Genomic DNA, 21,124 nt, shown 5'->3' on the forward strand with positions numbered 1-21,124 from the left:
AGAGAGAGAGAGAGAGATTCAAACCCAAAACAAACAAAAATCGGGAACGAGGTCCTCAGTCCTCACCTTAGGCATCGGCGGTGGATGCATGCCAAAAACCAGAAACGAAGTCACACCTTGTGCGTCAACGTTGCCTACTCCACAGTCCACTACCTCAGCTCGCGTCAGAATCTCGCGTCGCAATAATTCTCACAGCCTTACCCACGGATCTATTCTCACAGCCTCAGCTCACCCACCCACAGATCTATTCTCACAGCCAAGGATCTATTCTCATAGCCTCAGCTCGCGTCGCAATCTCGCATCGCCTACTCCGTCTACTCCTCCTCGATCTTCAATCCGACTCGTCGCAAGCGTACCAGAACAATCTCTACGGCTCTACGCGGTCTACCAGTCTCTGCTGGTCCAAAATCGCCGGAGGTGGTGGCTGAGAGAGAGGCGGTCTGGACTCTAAAGGAAGAGACGGGTGTTTGAGTCTGAGACAGAGAGAGGCGGCCTTTGAGAGAGACTCGATAGTGGGATGAGTGATGAGTGATGACGCTGTCTAGGTTTTGCTTTTGCCGGTTTGCCCTATTGCTCGATAGTAGCCTACTTGAGTTGGACTTGGTCACTTGGACAGTTGGGCTTCGCCTTTGGGCCTTAAACACACAGACTCAATTTAAGAGACCAATTTTGTAATATGACAAATTCAAACAATTCTTCAAAACTTCTATAGTTTTTCACACATGTAATATTGTAATAGAAAATAAAAAAATATAATATTAAATTTTAGGGCCCGGTTAGGGCCGGGCCGTAGGGTAGGGCCGGGTTTCATTTGTATGACCCATACCCTACTCTAATTTAAAAAGGGTAGGGCCGACCCGCCCTAATGGAAGGGCCGGGCCGGGCGGGCTTTGGGCCCGAGGGCCATATGATGAGGCCTACTCGAGGTTACTTGCTCTAGTTGAAATATGGTTTATATTAGAGATATTCTCGGAGAATCTTAGGAGATATCCAATCAATGTACGATTATGTTTCTATGTACAACTCTATCTCTATGTTTGTAATCCTCTATATAAAGAGACTCATATTATCAATGAAAACACGATTCAATTCTCTCCTAATTCAGTTTTTCTTAAACAAAAACATATTATTTAGTATCATTGTATCACCAAAAAGTCTTTTGATTTTTTATTTTTATTATTTGAGCAGCATCAAGTAAAGTAGTCTCTGCTTCAACAGCCAAATAAATAGTAAATGGAAAGAAAAAAATAAGTAGGACTTGTTTAACCTTGAAGCCTTGAACTAATTGTGATATTTGTGTGCACGTCATCAATACCATCAGCTTTAAACCCATTAACATTTCAGCTGAAAAATCCAAAAGATTTCCGGGCAATTGCAAATTTCTCTTGTTTAAATGAATTGGGTATTTGGGCATGTAGCCTTTCACCATTATACATACCCAACACTAAAAGCAATTAAGAACCTAAAATACTCTATAGAAGGCTAATACAACGTAGTTTATTTATTTGGGTAAATTCCTCCTATGATACCTAAGGTATTGCTACTTGGACAGTTTGATACCTGATGTATTAAAGGGGACAGTTTGGAACCTGAAGTTAGACTCTGTTTGACACTTTGGTACTTCTGTTAAATGTAAGGATAAAATTGACATTTAAAATATCTGTAAAAACATAATAAAAAAACATGAGTTTGTGGGTTGATTGCCGTTCTTCATAATTTTATAGGTATGAATTAATGCTTATGAGTTATGTTGAAGGTGAAATGTTCGAATTTTATGTTTAATAAATATAATAATCATTTTTTTGTACTATTCTCTATGAATCCACTGATTTTTCCTCCAAAATTTGGATTTTTCCTCCTCTTCATAAACACAATGCGATAATATTATTTGGTATTATTTTAGGTCTTCATCATTTTGTGGGTCATTTAGGAGAAAATAAAAATGAATTAATATTTTTGGGTTATGTTAAAGTTGACATAATTGAATTTTATGTTTAAAAAAATTTAGTTGTACGAGACTAGTTTCAATGGAGTAGTCTCAGGGGTGTTCACTATATGATTACTATATTTCTTGAACATAAAATTCGAATATTTCACCTTCAACATAACCTATAAGCATTAATTTATACCTATAAAATTATGAAGAAAATCAACCCACAAACTCATATTTTTTTATTATGTTTTTATACATATATTTTAAATGTCAATTTTATCCTTACATTTAACAGAAAAATTAACAGAAGTACCAAAGTGTCAAACGGAGTCTAACTTCAAGTACTAAACTGTCCCCTTTAATACATCAGGTATCAAACTGTCCAAATAGCAATACCTCAGGTACCATAGGAGGAATTTACCCTATTTATTTTTCATGCCGAAAAGTACTTTACATCGGACTCGCATACTGCTTTCATGTTCCTAGCTAGAGTGATCTGCTTACATTTTTCATGATCTGCACTCTTTTATAATGTAAATGACAACAGCACCTAATAATATCAAACCTATAATACTTCCCACAATAATAGCCACTACCATCTCTGCTGGATAATTCCCAGAGCCTGCACCGACTTTACGCGAATATGGCACACCATTGGCATTGGCATTCGAGGAGTTTGTAGACTTGTAGCTAATGGAGCACTTGTAGAGATAAATCTGCCCCGTAACGGAATCGCCACACTCGGTCTTGGCCTTCTGAGAAGCACTTTGCAGGCAAGCCACACAATCCTGGTTCACTAAGGTACCTTCGCATTGTCCTGAAATATTCACTGTGTCATAGCCACCGGTGTAGAAGCCACCAACTCCACCAGTACTATTCTTGACATCGTTTTCCAATATGCCGAAAGCCGTGTCCCTTTTCTCCCCAAGCCCAGCAGCCCTTGCTTGATTAACTTCACAACGTTTGAAAAGAAATTCTGTTGCATCAAATGGCTTTGAGTCAGCAATCTCATAACGTAAGTAGCACCCGCGGAGCTGGACTCGGACTGCTACATTGGTTTCTCCACAGAGTTGGCTGACTAAAGGTGGAATCTTTCTTATGCAGGTGTTGCACTCGGCGGGGGAGAGGTCTCCGCGGCACTGGTACAGACCGTTAATGCCGTTAGTGCCATCGCCAGAGGTGGCTGTGGCTGCCAAGAAAGTCTCTAGTGAAGAGTTTGAGACCAACGAGTTCATGAGGGGTTTGAGGTTTTCCGGGTAGACATTGTTTGGGAACATTTGTTTTGAACACCCATTGAAAACCAAGGATGTATAATCATCCGAAGCAGTGCCCATAGCGAGGGGGAGGGAAGTGAAAAGGAATGTGCAGATAAGTAGATGACACCAAAGAAATAGCAATGGCTTGATTTTGGTGGGCAAACTCATCTTTGAGAAACGTCGGACAAATTGTACTAACATTGTTGGATTGAGTATGTAATAGTCTTACCAAACCGATATTGATTGAAGAAGTTAATTACAGATATCTAACAACATAGCGGCCTATTTATACACTTTCCGATAATGTAATAAACCTTAAAACAATAGGAATACTAACTTTCCTAATACTAAGTGGAAACACGGGGCAAGTTAACTGGACTTGCCAAATTTATGCATTTTTCCAACACTTCTGACATTTGTACTTTTTGGGCTGGTTCTTCACATCTTAAAGTAAACCTTTAATCTGCAAGCGCAAGGAAAGAAATCTAAACCAAACTAGGAATATGTAAATTCCTCAAAGACATAGGAAAAGGTTCTCTACTTTCCTTCTACGCGGTGGAAATGGGATTTAGCTAAAAATAACCATTCTTAGGTGGATTGTGTATCCTAATCAATATTTGAAAACGTTAAGGCGTATCCGAGGGTTTTTTTTTTCCTTTCTGGGCGTACGCTTCTGACGCCTTGAGCTGTGCCTTTTGCGCTTTTGGTGCCTTGACCAACGTCTTTGGCGCCTGATCGCCTCGGCAGCAAAACACACTCAGTTTCAATAGCACCCCACGCCCTAAGGCGCGCTTTTTGATTAATTGATGCTGAAAATACCAAACAGAACAATATTGTACTATAATCAATAGAATTGCTTAACAATGAAATCACTATATCAAGGAGGACACAGAAATTGTTAACGCAGTGTAAACCTCTCCACTGAGGAAACTTCACTGCGTGGCTTTTAACGTGGCCAACACGAAAAATCAATCCAATATGAATCAAATGAGTTTACAGTATACAAGTAGTGTTGTTCATAACAAACACATTCACTTAGCAACAAATGCTAACTTGATTTATAACTGATCTAACTTTTACTTAATCATCACTCTATCAACAAGAGCCAATCAACCAATCTTCCTTGATCTCAACGTCTCACTGATCTTGAGAATGAATTATGAACGTGAGAGATTATGCAATAGAATACATGAAACAAGCAGAGAGAGTTTTCAAAAACTGATTTGAACAAAAACGAGCAGTTCAAGAGAGGACAATTTTATGCATGAAGACCCCTACATCTAACTTCAGTTTCGAAACCTTTTATAAGGGAGGAAAACTCCCCCTCAATCAAATCTTTTCTTAATTATCAAATAAGATAAATATGGAAAGATGTTAAAACTGAAATCAATACTTCCTATTTATCTGCCATGCATGTCAAAAATCTTTAATGCAAATGTGTATACCAAATCAATTTAATCGACATACATATCAATTTAAATCATCTAGCATGATATGAAATGAATACCACTTATACTCAAGATCAGTGAGAGTGATCCTCCTTGATTTCCTCTTGATGATCCGATCTTGCAGACTTCTTTGATTTTATTTAAGCCTCCGAACAAGTAGGAGAGATACTCTCCTAGTGCTTTGCATTTTCTGATTTCCTTGTGGCTTTGGGAAAGTCATGTGTTGAATAGGGATAGTCCAATGTACTTACAGATCCTAATACTAGTCAAACATTGATTCAGTTATGTACTCTATAAATACCTCCAATATGGCTTGAAGAACAAAATCATCGAATACAATTCTGAAGAAAAAAAAGAAGGATCAGTCACCAACTAAGTAAAAACAGGAGATATGATCAGGCTATTTAAAGTTAAGGAGAAGCAAGAGAACTTGCTGAAGCCAATGGAGGAAAACATGTCAAGAAGCAATCAGCTGGTGAATTGCGCCTTCACAAAGATATAACTGAGCTGAACTTACCAAAATCTTGTGTTATATACTTCCCTAATGGCAAGGACATGCAACCTCAAAGTTTATGAGGTTTCGATTAGACCAGATGAAGGATATTACACAGGTGGTAAGTTTGTGTTTTCTTTCCAGATTTCGGATATCTATCCGCACGAGGCACCAAAAGTTAAGTGTATGACAAAGGTCTACCATCCCAATATCGACTTGGAAGGGAATGTCTGCCTCAACATCCTACGAGAAGATTGGAAGCCAGTGCTTAACATAAACACCATTGTTTATGGATTGTATCATCTTTTCACGGACCCGAATCATGAAAATCCCTTAAATCATGATGCAGCTGAAGTTTTGAGAGACAATCCAGAGGAGTTTGCGTCTAATGTAAAAGAAGGGCTATATCCGGTGGGTATGTGGGGAAAACTTATTTCTCAAGGTGCAAATAGATATGTCAATATCATCTCATATAAGATTTGTCAACAAATTGCAATTTCTTTTTTCATCTTCTTTTGATTTCAAATTTTCAAGGATCATCCTTTGTATTTTGACATTTTAAAATTTAATCTCGGAAAAAAAAGATAGAGAATTAATTTTCTGTTTATCATTGTCCTACTTATATCTCACACTTTTTTTTTAGAGAAAATGTCATCTATTATGTAATTGAACAAGCAGTACAATAATAACATATCTCATTGAGAGGTTCTAGTTGGACCTCCAAATTTGCTATTTTGACCTCACCTACTTAGTACACCTTCAATCTACTTTTTTAAATACTAAAAAGGCTAAGTAGACCTCCTTATTTTTACCAAAATATCCTTAAACAAAAGGACCTCCAAATTTGCTATTTAGACCTCCTGAGGCTCAGTCGTGATAATTTGACTCTCCATTGTTGCATCTTGACTTTCTTCCATAGGGTTTAACGTAGAATGTTCTTCTAGGGTTTTGAATTTGAATGTTATTTCATGATTTAACGTTAAAGAAGATGGGCAACAAGTTAGATGCTTCTATGATTTCATAAAAGAGACTATAATCGGAAAAAATAACAATTTGAAAATTTATACAAAGGTATCATCTCGAATTCAAGCATGAGAGATTGAAGAGAGACTGTACATTGAAAGTGAAAAGAAAAACTGAAGAGATTTGTCGTGGAAGTAAGATTTTTTTTTTGTTGTTGCCTTTTTTCTCTATCTCTTTGTCTTTATTTGTCTTTTCATATGAGTCGACAAAGTCAAAAAAAAATTGAAAAAAGATAGAGGTTCAAATAGCAGATTTGGAGGTCCAACTAGAATCTCCCGGATCTCATTCATTCTAAAAAGAAAAGAAAAAAAAAAAAAACATGTCCCAAAGGGGCTGACAAAAAAAACTATTAATTATGCGGATCGACAGAGCAAACAGTACAATAATAATCTGCCATTCTAGATCGCGTTGGGCTAGATGTGGACCGATCTATCTCTTTGCTTATTTGTTTCGTCACTTTCGTGAATACTCGAAATAAACAAGCAATGAGATTAACATAGTAAGCTGCTAATCCATCACACTCGATGGTTTTATCCATTCTGATTCACTTAATAAAGAGATTGAACAATTCGTGAATACTCGAAATAAACAAGCAATGAGATTAACATAGTAAGCTGCTAATCCATCACACTCAGATGGTTTTATTCATTCTGATTCACTTAATAAAGAGATTGAACAATATATATATATATATATATATATATAATAATAATAATTCGGGATATTAATAGACGAGAGATTCGAACTCAAAACCTCAAGTCTTAAAAGGATAAAGTAAATGTAATTGTAATTGTGAGAAAGCTAAAAACCAACTATGTAGCGTGACATGCGTTAGACTCCTAGCGTCACCAAATCAAGAGACTGCAAATTCCGATTTACTTAATAAAGAGATTGAAGAATATAATAATTACTTAATTAGACATATTAATAGATGAGAGATTCGAACTCAGAACCTAAAATACTAAAGCCGTATGATAATTGTGAGAAAGCTAAAACCCAACTAAGTAGCGTGACTTGCGTCAGACTCCTAGCGTCACCAAATTGAGAGACTGCACTGAATGGTGGACTGTGTAAACCAATCAAATCACATCCGACAAAACTGAGCTTTTTATTAGGTTGGTTTGACCCATTCTCAATTTATTTTGTTGTCATCATCCCATTAATACTAATGGTAATCTACCCTGCTGCACTTGTCGTCGCACTCTTGCTCTGCATTTGCTTATATAGGAATTCGCCTCACGGTGGTCTCATTATTTTTAGAATCTATATTTATATCTATATTCATCACTATCAAACACCAATCTCTTATCTCCCATCATTATCAGCTTGTATCGTATTTCATACAACATAGAACTCATATCATCTTTCCCCTAACAACTAAAATCATCTCCTGTAAAATTCTCTCTGACTCGAAATTGGCATGAGATCTTCACCGAAAAAGATTGCCATGAGGTAAATACATGCATTTTTACGTTGTTTATGTTATTTGCAGATTAACAATGGCATTTGTATTTGGTTTTGTATGAATTCTGAAAGAACATGTATGTTTTATTTAAAGCCTTCAGGCCAGAGAGAGCGCCAGTCCCAGACGGGTAGCGGCAACCCCAGAAGAATGGTTAGTGTCAATTCATTTTGATCTTGTAGCAATTGGAGTCAAGAATCTTTACGTTTGTCTCTTTTGTGTTTTCGGAATCTGAGATTTGCTCTCTGTATTCTTGTATCTTTGGATTTGGTAATGTAGCATCCGACCACAGAATTTTTTTTTTCTTTTCATTTGTATTCTAGTCGGATACTGTTTGATTGAAACATGGAATTCTAATTGGGATCTGATAGTTAACCACATTGTTTGAATTCTAAAGGAAAGAGAATTCAAAATTTTGTGATTTGGCTTGACAAGACCTCAAAAATTCATCTATAGGTGGTATTGGTAGTAGGGATGTGTATATGTGTAGTGTATTGGTGTTAATTATTTTTAGGGCATGTAATTATATTTTCAAGTAGATGAATTGGGATACATTGATTGACGATCAAGATTAATATGAACTGCAGCTCCATTGAGGACGGTTCGTGGAAGGAGGTGGACGTTTGCAGTCCCTTAAAATCTGATAGTAAACTGAAGCACAAGCCCTTGAATGCTTTTAGAGTTGTAAGGGGTGTTCTATGTTTGGTGGTGTTTCTTTCCACTGCTTTCACCATTCTAGTCTGTTTTGCGCCGGTGGTAGCTGTTTTGTTGCGACTTTTTAGCATACATTACAGCAGAAAAGCAACATCCTTTCTATTTGCTAGGTGGCTGGCTCTCTGGCCCTTTCTATTTGAAAAGATCAACGGGACGAACGTGGTTTTTTCGGGCGATACTGTCCCACCTAGAGAGCGCATTTTGATTATTGCGAATCATAAAACTGAGGTGGATTGGATGTACTTGTGGGATCTTGCATTGCGAAAAGGGTCCCTCGGATATGTTAAATATGTGCTCAAGAGCAGCTTGATGAAGCTGCCTGTTTTCGGTTGGGGGTTCCACGTTCTGGAGTTCATTCCTTTGAAGAGGAAGTGGGAAGTTGATGAACCAATTCTCCGGAAAATGCTATTAAGTTTTGCTGATCCTCGGGACCCTCTCTGGCTTTCTATTTTTCCTGAAGGAACTGATTACGAGTACTACTACTTACCCCCACCTCCTCTATATGTCTTCCTTATTAATCCATCTGCACTATGTACTTTCAGATTCATGATAAAGCACAGGAAGAGAAATATATGTTTGTGAGATAAAAGTGAGTAGGATGATTTAAGTCATAGTAATCAGTTTTATTTACCACATCACAATTACTTTTTAAATTTACTATTGAAATTTTGTAAAGTTAAAAGGATATATCAGATTCAGCTGTGTAGGTTATTATCAAATTGCAGGCATTGAGCGCAACATTTTTTTCTGCAAATATCTGCAAGGATTATTCAAGTAACTGATCAAACCCAATTTCGATATTCCAGTCACATTTACTAGTATACTGGTTGCATCACATATTGACATACTTGCAACTTTTGTATAGCGCAGATTAAATCATGTGTTTATTCATTCAAATTCCCTCGTTTTGTTTCTTGTGCAGTGAAGAAAAATGCAAAAAGAGCCAGACATTTGCTGCTGAAAATGGACTTCCTGTGCTGTCACATGTGCTACTTCCAAGGACTAAAGGTTTTTGTGCTTGCTTAGAAGCCCTAAGAGGTTCTTTGGATGCAGGTAATGAATTTATACAAGGCTCCATTTTGTAACTTTTCCAAGATGGTAAGTTCTTATGAGATTTCCTTCGGTTAAACTTATACCTTCATATTCTTCATTTGCCTGCAGTTTATGACTTGACAATTGCATACAAGAATCAATGCCCTTCGTTTATGGACAATGCATTTGGTGTAGATCCTTCAGAAGTACACATTCATGTTCGGCGTATCCCAATGGAAGATATCCCGGAGTCTAGCACAGATGCTGCATCTTGGCTAGTGGACACATTCCATCTCAAGGACAACATGCTGTCAGATTTCCATACTCGAGGCCATTTTCCTAATGAAGGAGGAGAAGAAGACATTTCTGCGTTCAAGGGTTTGGTAAATTTTATGTTGATACTTATTTTGACAGTGGTTATCATTTACCTTACCATTTTTTCATCGGTCTGGTTTAAAATATACATCGGTTTATCATGTGCATACCTTGCTTCCGCAACATATTTTGAAATCCAACCGGTGCCAGTATTAGACTTTGTTAAAGCAACATTGGTTTGCAATAGACTCAGATGTGAATAACATTTACAGGATACGTACATTTTTTACAATTTACAACGTTTAGTATTCTTTTTCTTCTGGTTATGTTCATATATTGTTACTGTGGATATAAGTGCTTCTATAATGGACCTGTCGCACCTGTATATATAGTGACTACAACCGAAAACAGTCATGCATACAACAGGGCTCAGGTCCCGGTTGTTGCGCTGAAGGAAAGATGCCAGCTATGGGTTCTCTGTGCAGCTTTTTTGCTGCTATTGTGAGATATATGGAATTGGAAAAAGGAAAAAAAATATTTAAAAAAATCATTACGGTGCATAATCATGGTCAGGTTCACTCTTTGTCCTGTAAAATAAATTGAGGGTAAAGTTGTTAAGTCCCTAGAATTACATGCATATAGATGGACAGGGAATTTACAGAGACCACTTGTAAAGAAGAATATACTGGCACTAGTTCAGTGTTGGTCATCTGTAATGATATCTCTCAACCTTAGATCTCCTTATGCTGTTGATTAGAGGGAAGTTCAAACTTGTTAGATCAGAATCAGGTTACTCTCTGCGCCTAAATTTCATATCTTTTATGTTTGCCTACTTCTCATTCATGGCATTCATTCTTGTTGCTGCATTTGGTGACTCCAGAGAATGTTGTCTATCTTGAAATTGAATCAAGTTGAGTGGTGATTCTTGAATCGTATGAAGTAATGTGTAAACAAGCATATATTATATCAACGTACAGAAAACCAAAAGACACCTCATATAGGTAGGCTATCAACTACTGCTTTGTCTAGATTAATCAATAGGGTACGTGAAGCAATCTTGTACGATTTCTGGGACAGTTAAACAGAATCGCATCTTCAATCGATGGGATGATCGAGTTGAGGCAATGGAATTATGAAGAGACACGGCCTGGCTACCTAACCTGAGCTGCTTCTCTTCATTTCATTGTCAAAAGTCAAAACAATGAAGGAACAGACATACATGTATTGCATCTGCCTAGCCTCATTTATTGTTTACTGTAAATGATGCCCTTTTCCTGTTTATAGCAAAACATACCATGGCGTCCAAGTGTAAGTTTCCTTTTGCTGAATGAGTAAACTAAACGCTCTGGGTCTCTAGGAAGCTGCATGCCTTCATTTTAATGAAGACCATCCACCATCCATCCTGCACTGCCTTCATTAATTCTTCTCTCAGGCCACAGTTTTACACCATCCCCTTAATTAGCATTTTCCTGAAGAAGAAAACAAGAAGAGTTATCTAGCACCCATGAAAAGATTGTGTCATGTACTCATGTATCGATGTAACAATGCTACAAGCATTTACTCATTGAAATTGGAGCTTGCTTAATCTATTACAAGATCCTGATTGGCCCAAGGAGGCAAGGATTCAATTGCTATGATGCTTTCATCATGCTATCTGTGTGATGAGACAGCAAGTTGTTCTTTTTTTTTTTTTCTTTTTTTTTTTCAATTGGTATCATAATGTTTAATTGAAGTTAATCTCCACATAAAAGACTCACATAAAAAAATAACCAAAATTGAATGACAAAGTCAAATGTGATATGTCACTCCAGAGAATTAAAGTAGGAAGAAAAGAGATTGGTTTTGGTATGCTATGGTTTAAGAACGTGTGAGAGAGAGTGCACGTGTGAGAGTGGGAAGGAGGTGCTGATGTTTGCCACGTTCCCAACTGATCACTCTTCTCTTTTCTGAGATTTCCGATCATCTCTCCTTCCCTCCTCCCGGAGCGGAGCCGAGGCAGGGAGTCAGCGCCTTACTGGATTCTGTCTCCTCCTCAGTCACGTGACCTTAATCACCTGCAACCATTAGCCGTTAGGGACCTGCATCATGCATTACCTAAGCTTTACGGCTTTACCGGATCAAGTGGCTTAATTAATTAATTAATTCAGGCACATATGTTACTTCTCTTTTTCACTATCACGTAAATAAAAGTAGACATAACTTCTTCTCAAAAAAAAAAAAAGTAGACATAACTTCTTCTCATAAAAATTGATTGATGACGAACTCGTGCACCCGCATATTTACACGTACCCACTAATCTTTTAGTGGTTCACGGAAAGAGTGGAAAACAATGTTTATGAGCAGGGTGGGTGCAAATCTCTAAATACCTTTTGCATGCATCCAACTATAAAATACCTACCAAATCTCCCTCTTCATTCACCAAATCCAACATCAACGAACGATTAACTTCTTCCGTCCACAACTGCTCAACTCAGTCCACCATTCTTCTAAGATTCAGTTTCTCTCTAATGGCAACCACCATGACCTCAAACAAGCTCAATCTCTATCTTCTTCCTTTGATCATTGCATCATTAGGTAACCACTTTTTGATTTCATATTACACCACTTCATACTGATTGCATTGCTTCCTCCATGTATTGATAACTAATTAACCACGTGATTAATGCAGCTACAGCAAACCTAGTTTCCGCAACCGTTTTTACGCTGCAAAACCGATGCCCCTACACAGTCTGGCCCGGCACACTCTCCGGAAACGGCGCCGCAGTTCTCGGCGAAGGCGGTTTCGCCATGTTCCCCGGTGCATTAGTCCAGCTCACAGCCCCGGCCGGCTGGTCCGGCCGCTTCTGGGCCAGAACCGGCTGCAACTTCGACGAAGCCGGTAACGGAAACTGCCTCACCGGAGACTGCGGCTTGCTAAAATGCACCGGCGGCGGCGCACCTCCCGTCACCTTGGCTGAGTTCACCATCGGATCGAGCGTAACCGACAAGGACTTCTATGACGTCAGCCTCGTCGACGGTTACAACGTCGGCATGGGGCTGAGGGCCACCGGAGGAGACGGCGACTGCCAGTACGCGGGGTGCGTGACGGACTTGAACGCCAACTGCCCGCCCGAGTTGCGGGTCACGGATTCGGGTTCGGGTGTTGTGGTGGCTTGTAAGAGCGCGTGCGAGGCGTTCAACGCGCCGGAGTTTTGCTGCACCGGCGACCACGCCACCCCGCAGACTTGCTCTCCGACTCAGTACTCCGCCATGTTCAAGAGTGCGTGTCCTGCGGCGTATAGCTACGCTTATGATGATGCTTCAAGCACCTGTACCTGTACCGGGTCGGATTACTTGATCACATTTTGCCCCACCGGGTCATCGTGAGCTAAGGAGGAGGACGAATAATTAATTACTTGGGATTTATTAACTTTACGTAATGATTTGATTAATTAGTTAGTTGACGTACGTAATTTGTTGTGATGCTGTAATCAATATATGATTCGTTTCATTATGATTCATTAGATCCGTCTCTTGTAGATAGGAAATGGCAACAAACAATTAAGAAGATAGAAAGAATCTTAGCACCTCTAACCATCCACAGATTAACTAAATTTCATGCTCTTTCGATTATTTGCATATGCTTGGCTTACTTGCAAAGAGCATGCAAACTTGAGCTTGTTTGAGATCTTTGCACACAATTTCAAACTTGAGGTATTGAAGCTTCCTCCGGTGCATAATATTTCGGCTAAACTATCTAGATCTGTTGGTATCGTTAAAGAGTTGAAGAGGCTTTTTAACATTGAAATTTTTTTTAAGGCTAATAGCTGGAGTTTTAGAGGAAAGGGAGGGATTAGTTTAATTAATCGGCCGTCCATGTCATTTTCTTAATAATCTGTGAATCTTTCCCGACCATTTTGAGTCATTCTAAAACCAGAAAATGAATTTACTAGTCTGCAACTCACTTTCCAATTGAAAGGTACAATTTTCTCAACTTCAGATGTAGTACTTGTTTAGTTGTTAACTGTTGGCAGATGGAGCAGTGGAAACCCTTTTTTAATCTGGTTTCATGAATATAACGAGCAAGAAAAGAAAAAATGCGAGAGAAGATACAAAGGGACACAGGAAATGCAAGGCATTTTCTTTCTATTTAATTTCAAGGCCTTCGGCCAAACAAACTGTGCAAACAAGATTTCTTTCCCCCTTTTTTTTTTTTTTTGGTCCTTGCATTCCTAACATTTCCAATTCTCTCTACAAGTGCCTTTCATCTTTGAAAGCCACAACTCATCTTCCTACCCAACTTTTTTTTTAATGATTGTTGGGTAGCAGAGGCAACCTACATCTAGGGCTGGCTTTTTTAGGCCAACATTTCCTACAATGGAAACCTAAAAAATTACAAACAGAAAATTGAAAAATAAAAAAAATTAAACAAAAACTAGAGCTGCCTATTTTTTACAGACATTCCTCTGGAGGAATCATTACTTGAAAACCAACTAAGTACGCTGCTAGCCCACGATGTTTTCATCTCACTAGACCCTGTGCATTGACCCTCTACTTCATCCTTGCTGCTGAACAGGGTTTGGTCCGAGCAATCAAGTGAAGCTCCACACGCTGAATTATATGATTGACAAGCCGAATAGCATACCCGCAGCCTGTTGTCCCCATCCTTGTCACACTTTTGAATTGAGATCTGGCAATTCGTAGTCACTTGGTCAGAATCTTGGTTCTACTCAAATTAGCTAGGAGCATGCAATACAGTACTCAAAATACAAAAGACAGGGAAAGAAGGCAAAGCTACTTACCCAGCAAGCCAGCTGCTTCGCAGTCATATCACAATAGCTGGTGCCGAAGATGCTAAAGAGTTTCCTGGCACCACCAGGGAACAAACGGTGGTAGTTGGGCATCACAACTACATCCTCTAGCTGCTGCAGTATACTTGGTTCACTGGGGGCACAGTGCTGACCAGCACCAGACTTGACATTCTCTAGCACATCTTTGCAAACGTTAAGACTAGAATGAAGCATTGTGCTGTTCTGGCATGAGTAGCCTGCGTAATCAGAGCAGCGGAATTCACACACTCCATCATCACAGACACCTCCATGAAGGCTGCATTGCTCATCACAGACAGCTGCATACCATATCCAAACACAATGTTATTAGAGATCAACTAATAACAGCTGTCAAGTACAACACTAGCATTACCATTTTTGTGAGGAAAATAACAATTACTTGATGTGAAAATAAATCTTCACGATGACGAAAACAAAAACAAACACAAAATCGTTAAAAAGGAAAAAAAAAACAACAGACAAGAAAGAAAAGCATTACCAGTGGAGCAATCAATGCCAGTGTACCCATTTCTACATTCACATATCCCGTTAGATAGGCAGTTTCCACGTCCACTACAGTAGCTGGGACAGGAGCCTGCATCGAACATAAATTCAAAAATATTCTAAGTTGGCAGCTCAGACACTTGCTGAGTGTTGATTGTTGTGTGATGATAATAAAGGGATGGATAGGAACTAGAAGCTTACGTTTGCTACAATCAGAACCATGGAACCCTAGAAAACAGTGGCATCTTCCTTCAACACAGTCGCCATTCAAATTACAAGAATTTGGACATTGCCCTGTCGCGGGAACTATCCCAGTACCACAGAGTTCATGGTACGCCGGGCATATCAATTCACCTAAATAAAGAACATTTGTTAATTAGTGATCAAGGTTGACAAATAGATATGACAAAAAGTGAAAATCAGATAGAACAGCACAATTACCATTAAATCCTGGGAACTGAATTTGTCCACCAGCTTCAGGACATACTTTCCACATCCCATCCACAGCAACCTGAAAACGAATGGAATAATACAACACTGATGAGGAAGAGTACAGGAGAAGAAAAATGAAGCAGGTTTCAAATACAACCCTTGGTTACTTTTGGTTGATGAGTCGATTAGGACACCTGGAGTGCATTTGATAAATAAACTCATGGAAAAAAAACAAATCAAGACTCCGTGACATACCTCTAACGAGTTGTTGACACATCTGTGCTGATAACATCCATTTCCTTGGGTCATAGAACCCCTCACAAACCCAGAACGCACTAATGATGAGGCCATACACCTACAATTGACAAGAATAATCATTAGCAAGATCTAACTGTGTCACTAAATCTGAACATGTCCATCCGAAAGCAATTCTGTCAAAGTGTTAGTAAGGAGTAATCAACTTTGAAATCTTACCTAGAGTTGCTCCCTCGTACTTCACCCAACATTCTGTCAGGTGGTCGTGCACTGTTAGTGTCTGTACATGATCCATCAGAGTAAGCTACGAAATAGGTGCAATAATCAGCCAGCGAAGACTGTCCACCTGCAATGATCATATGTTGACAGAGTTCGATCAAGCTTCAAACCAAGTAATATGTTTGGTAGATATTTTAACGAAGACAATAGAGTAAATTACAAATGCACAATAGCACACCTTTGTTAGCCTGTGGAAAATAGCGTGCCCACTGGGGCAGGTCCCCACTGTAACTTACAATTGGACAGTACCCCTCTGCTTCTCTGTTGTACGTACATCCTGACAATTGTGTTGTGTTGCAATGATATGCCCCTTTCCAGACGTTGCAAGGGGAAGTAACAAACTCAGTTCCTTGGTTGCGACCCCAATCAAGATTGTCTGCCATACTATAATTAGCATTGTACCATCCACTATCTTCTAATAAGGCCAATGTCATTTTTGAAACCACGGATCTTGTATCCACTGAACCCGTCATAATTTCATTCATTAGAAGTCTTTTTTCCCAGTGCGACCCTACAAACAAGTTATGCAAAGCAAAATCATTATCACACATCTAAGTGTCACAACTTATTGGTATGAATCAGAAGAAACATCTGCTACAAATCAATGATTAAGAATCTTTCTCTATATCCATCTTTAGCTTCCCTAAACTTAGTGTATCAAATATCATTGCTCGTATTATATTTTTATAATACTATACCGAATACAGGATGTTGGGTTTTAACCTCTAATACATATGATTGTGTACATTTATGTATTAATACCCTTGTGCGAACACACACACACAGAAACTTAAGAGTAAATACATGGTATATTGTATTCATGTGTGTTACCTGATGTGCCGCGCCCTCCCCCATCTTCTAGCTCTAAACCAGTAAAATTCTCAGAGAATGCCTGCGAGAAAATCATTCATCATCCATTTTTTTTTATTTCCTAGATTTTGGATATCAGCAATTTAAAGCAACATTGTGTATACGTATATTTTCATAAGCCATGCAAGAATTCCATTCACAAAAAAGAAAGTTGGCCTTTACCGCATAATGATATCGTGAATGCATGACAACCCGTGGAAGCACCACACGGGTTACCATCCGCCCAAGCTTTTCATCCATGACTTGTTCTGTAACCTGCAAATGGATCACAAGTAAGATTTTGATGCCAGAATGTCAATAAACTTTCCACAATCTGGCAACAATGAAGAACAAATATATATATATATATATATATCACAGTCATTATTAGTCTGAGAGGACAAACAAGGAGGAAAACTTTAAAGCTAGAAGGGAATTATATAAAGCTCCCATACTCGACACAATTCTTGAGATAGAAATCTCTGAGAAATATCAGAAGATGAAAGGCTTACACTTGGGATGAAGAAGAACCCATTTTGCCACATTAAATAGAGTTAAGGGAAAGAAATAACAGCATTTTTTTTTTTTTTGCCAAAACTACCCACAAGAAACACACTAAATGTCTTTCAAATACCAAAACTGCAACTTGCAGTAATGTCTAATGTGAAGGTATAAGTTAAAACGAAAATATATATTCCTCGAGGTCATGAAGGAACTCTTTGATGCATTAGTTACCTGACTACGCCGTCTTTTCCTCTCATCCCTAAAATGAGCAAAGGCATGGGGATCAAAACCAAGAACATGCATGACCTGGAAGATTACACAACTAATCAGTAAGAAAGTACATCCCATCTTTTCAAACTTTCAGGAAGGTCAACTGACCTCATGTATTAGAGTAGCAGAGAGCAAAGTTTCTGCTTCAGCTGTCAAATGACGAGGAGCAACATTTACATGTCCTACCCAAGAAAAAAAAAAACAAAAGGAACTGTCAGTCTGATTGCTATAGCAGGCAAGGTAAGGCTATCCAATATAAGACAGTGTCAATGAATGAATACCTGCAATCGCACGACCCCATTGATCACGTTCACAAGCCACTGCCCATGCAAGGGTATTACCGGTGGTAGGTCTTGTTGTAACCAGTAGAACGAGGTCTGCTTCAGCAACACCCTCTGGAAAAAGAACAACATCATTGTTACTTAACTACTGTTGTTGTATGTGACAGGACAAAATTACGACAACCAAGGATCAAGTAGCAATGAGCTTGGAGAATAACAGCGAATTTGCACGTAGTTACCTTCAACATATTCACGTGGCAGCTGTACGCCCCCATCTTGACCGCATGCTGAATATCCACTCAACCGCAAGTTCCCTCTCACAGGTTCAACAGCTAAGGCTCTCCTGAACCAGTCTGCTGTCTGTCCTAGAGCCTGCATTCAAATACCTCTACAAATCAATTTCATGCAAATTTAAATTTACCTGCTATGAGTTTATCAACACTCTTAAAGTCATAAATATTGTTCACATTATATTTACTGTGAACTAACATTCAAATGTTTGCCAAGCAAAACTCACACTTAACACAGTTACATGAAGTAAGAGTTTGCCGAAATAAGACTAGAGAACTAACAAAGTACAGTAACATTCTAACCTTTCTAAGGCGTTGCCTTTTGTCCTTCCCAGCTATATCGTCCAAAGTGCAGTTATACCAGCAGTCACCAGAAATTGGAGGATCCCCACGAGGATTACAGGAAGGAGAGCCAGAAAGATAACCAATAGGAGGCTCACCAAGCTGATAAGAGAGGGAGGAGTTGAAAGAAGAAAGCAATTTCTATATCAGTTACACGTAGCTGTGGACCACGAATACAAATAGAGTTACCAATTTAATCCAAAACTCACCTTCACAATATCCCCGACATTCCGACAGTCCCTATCAGGCGAGTGACCAACAGCATCATAATTTAGATAAATTCTAATGGGCAGTTTTGCATCCTTCTGCAGTACAGACTGCTTTGAAATTCCAAGCAATGCCCTACCCTTTTGGTGAAGGGGTTTTGAGATACCAGAAGCCTCATACACCTGTGGAGTAACAGTGTACACCTTGCGACCAGGTCGCCTTCGTTGTTTGAGTATCTGGTCATGGATGCAGGAGTGAGAAACAATGTTCTCTGACGACCTCTCTGGGCCTTGCCCTCCCAGTATGATCTCTTGAGATTGTGCATTAGTAGCTTCCAACCATGTAAATAGCAATACAATCTGAAGCAAAGAGACTCATATGAAAAACTGGGCAAATCTAACACCAGAAGTTTCAAAACAAAATAAATGCCCCAATTATAGGAGACAACCATTCTATACATCATTTCACAGAAGCTAATACGACACACCAAATGCAAATCCCATCAACTGAATCTAGAACACAAAAGGGAATGCCACAATATGGCCTGGCTTCAACCCAAATCTGCTTCAAAATCAACAACCCTGAACACAATCTCTTCACCAAACGCCCAAACCCAACCCACGGATCATCTAATGCTCTCAATATTCAAAACAAGAAAAACTAAAGGCAGAAGCTTTCGCCCCCAAGCACTAATTAACAGTCTACCCAAAAAGGAAAGTAGAAAGTTTCGGAAACTACAACAAAGAAAAGCAAATAGCTTTGAAAAGTAAACAGCTGCTTACTAAAAACAGCTGCTTCCCTGAACCATATCAAAGTAGGAAAACCCTAACCTACTGTTTGCTACCCCAGAAAAAAAAAGATATGAAATTAGATACCTGACAACTCACAGTAGTCCCCAAATCCCAAATTTCTCAGCAACCAAAACACAAACCCAGAGCCCTAACACTGAAATTTCCAAGCCCCCAAATCTTGTTGTAAACAGAAGAAAAAGGCTGGGAACGAAATTAACAAAGGTGTGGTGAGAGTGAGAGCTCACCTGGAGGACAACGACGGCGAGTCGCAGCTTAGAGCCGAATCTGAGAGCGAGACATGGAGTACACCGTAACATTGCCTCCATGAAATGTGGACAACAGCTCTAACAACACAAAGCGCATCGATTCCATCAAATCGCCAGCGATTTTCCGATCGGCTTTAGAACCCAGAAAAATCGCTGGCTCTTCTGCATTTCCAAACTCTCTCTCAAATTTAATTCCCAGGAATATGAATATTTTCTCCTATCGAAAGAAGAAAATATGAAAGAGAGACCCTTTCCTCTTCTTCGATTTGAGAAAGAGAGGGAGAGGGTACAATAAAACAAAGAAAAAAAATGCTAGTTTGTTGCGTAGACTGATTCAAACAGAGAGCTCCTGATGGCTCGTACGGTCGCTGTAGCTTTGTTCTGCGAATCAGTGACAGTGAAGCCGCAGAAGAAGAAGAAGAAGAAGAAGAAGAGGAAGGACCCCAAAATCATATGGATTGGGTGGGGGTGGGTACAGCTGATCGATTTTATTAATCTTCTGCTTTCAGATTTTGCTTACCAAAAACATTTTATTTTTATTTTTTCTGAAGCAGGAAAAGCTGGATATAGAGGGGAATGACCTCCGTTTTGGGTCAAATTACATTAAGCCCATTGAACGTTGCTAATCGAATCCCTCCGTTTTAATAATTCAAAGATTGAAAATAATTGGAAAATTAGAGAAAACATTGCTTTGATAATGTTTCCAGGGGATGAGGTCCATGACTCATGCCGGTTCACCACCGCGGTATGAAGATTAAACAAATGAAATTAATTTATCTTTTCTTGAATCAATGCATGAATTAATTATGATGTTCATTTTTTGACCCTACGCATTTTTTGTTTTTGTTTTTTAAAGGGTTTTTGTCCATTTACACCATTTTTATAGATTTTTTTCCCACTTACCCCATTATGTTTTTTTAATTCTCTCTTACCCAAAACACTCTAAGGAGGTCTTCCCTAATACCCCATTAAGATTTTTTTTTTGTTTTTATTATTTTTTTAATACCATTTTACCCTCACCTTTGTTACTTAGAGAGAGAGAGAGAGAGAATGGAAGAGAGAGAAACCATAGGGAACTTCGCCGGAGTCCGGTCACCGGCTGCTGGATTCCGGTCACCGGCCGCCGGATTCCGGTCACCGGCCGCCGGATTCCGGTCACCGGCCGCCGGATTCCGGCCAACTTCGCCGGAATCCGACCAATTTTCGCCGGAATCCGGTCACCGGCTACCACCCACCGGAAAGTTTTTTTTGCCCCCAATAGACATCTATTGCCCCCTAATAGAGGGGCAATAGACGTCTATTGGCCTCCAATAGACGTCTATTGCCCCCAATAGACGACTATCAGCCATGTATTGCCCCCCAATAGACGA

General features: G+C 39.1%; 4 protein-coding genes and 1 pseudogene across 4 annotated transcripts; 3 read left to right on the forward strand and 2 right to left on the reverse strand.

Annotated features, from left to right (window-relative positions):
- Nucleotides 1-2,442: 2,442 nt before the first annotated feature.
- On the reverse strand, nucleotides 2,443-3,267 carry LOC112171720 (plasmodesmata-located protein 1). Its single transcript, XM_024308859.1, has one exon. It carries the CDS (start codon nucleotides 3,265-3,267, stop codon nucleotides 2,443-2,445), a length of 825 nt encoding a protein of 274 aa, XP_024164627.1.
- Nucleotides 3,268-5,028: 1,761 nt separating this feature from the next.
- LOC112169457 lies at nucleotides 5,029-5,582 on the forward strand (annotated as a pseudogene).
- Nucleotides 5,583-7,367: 1,785 nt separating this feature from the next.
- On the forward strand, nucleotides 7,368-11,291 carry LOC112169473 (probable 1-acyl-sn-glycerol-3-phosphate acyltransferase 4). Its single transcript, XM_024306500.2, has 5 exons — nucleotides 7,368-7,605; nucleotides 7,712-7,768; nucleotides 8,203-8,802; nucleotides 9,252-9,382; nucleotides 9,491-11,291. The coding sequence occupies exons 1-5, from the start codon at nucleotides 7,574-7,576 to the stop codon at nucleotides 9,937-9,939; spliced, it is 1,269 nt and encodes a 422-aa protein (XP_024162268.1). The 5' UTR covers nucleotides 7,368-7,573; the 3' UTR covers nucleotides 9,940-11,291.
- A 749-nt stretch (nucleotides 11,292-12,040) lies between these two features.
- On the forward strand, nucleotides 12,041-13,176 carry LOC112174251 (pathogenesis-related thaumatin-like protein 3.5). Its single transcript, XM_024311986.2, has 2 exons — nucleotides 12,041-12,250; nucleotides 12,345-13,176. The coding sequence occupies exons 1-2, from the start codon at nucleotides 12,184-12,186 to the stop codon at nucleotides 13,040-13,042; spliced, it is 765 nt and encodes a 254-aa protein (XP_024167754.1). The 5' UTR covers nucleotides 12,041-12,183; the 3' UTR covers nucleotides 13,043-13,176.
- Nucleotides 13,177-13,772: 596 nt separating this feature from the next.
- Nucleotides 13,773-20,256, reverse strand: LOC112172746 (leishmanolysin homolog). Its single transcript, XM_024310216.2, has 17 exons — nucleotides 19,734-20,256; nucleotides 18,700-19,056; nucleotides 18,452-18,592; nucleotides 18,098-18,230; nucleotides 17,859-17,972; nucleotides 17,686-17,759; nucleotides 17,539-17,613; nucleotides 16,987-17,079; nucleotides 16,786-16,846; nucleotides 16,133-16,465; nucleotides 15,895-16,021; nucleotides 15,676-15,775; nucleotides 15,430-15,499; nucleotides 15,190-15,342; nucleotides 14,984-15,079; nucleotides 14,458-14,783; nucleotides 13,773-14,345 (listed from the first exon to the last, which is right to left on the reverse strand). Exons 1-17 carry the CDS (start codon nucleotides 19,812-19,814, stop codon nucleotides 14,091-14,093), a joined length of 2,589 nt encoding a protein of 862 aa, XP_024165984.1. The 5' UTR covers nucleotides 19,815-20,256; the 3' UTR covers nucleotides 13,773-14,090.
- Nucleotides 20,257-21,124: the final 868 nt, after the last annotated feature.

The sequence above is a fragment of the Rosa chinensis genome, chromosome 6, assembly GCF_002994745.2.
Source record: "Rosa chinensis cultivar Old Blush chromosome 6, RchiOBHm-V2, whole genome shotgun sequence".
NCBI lineage: Eukaryota > Viridiplantae > Streptophyta > Magnoliopsida > Rosales > Rosaceae > Rosa > Rosa chinensis.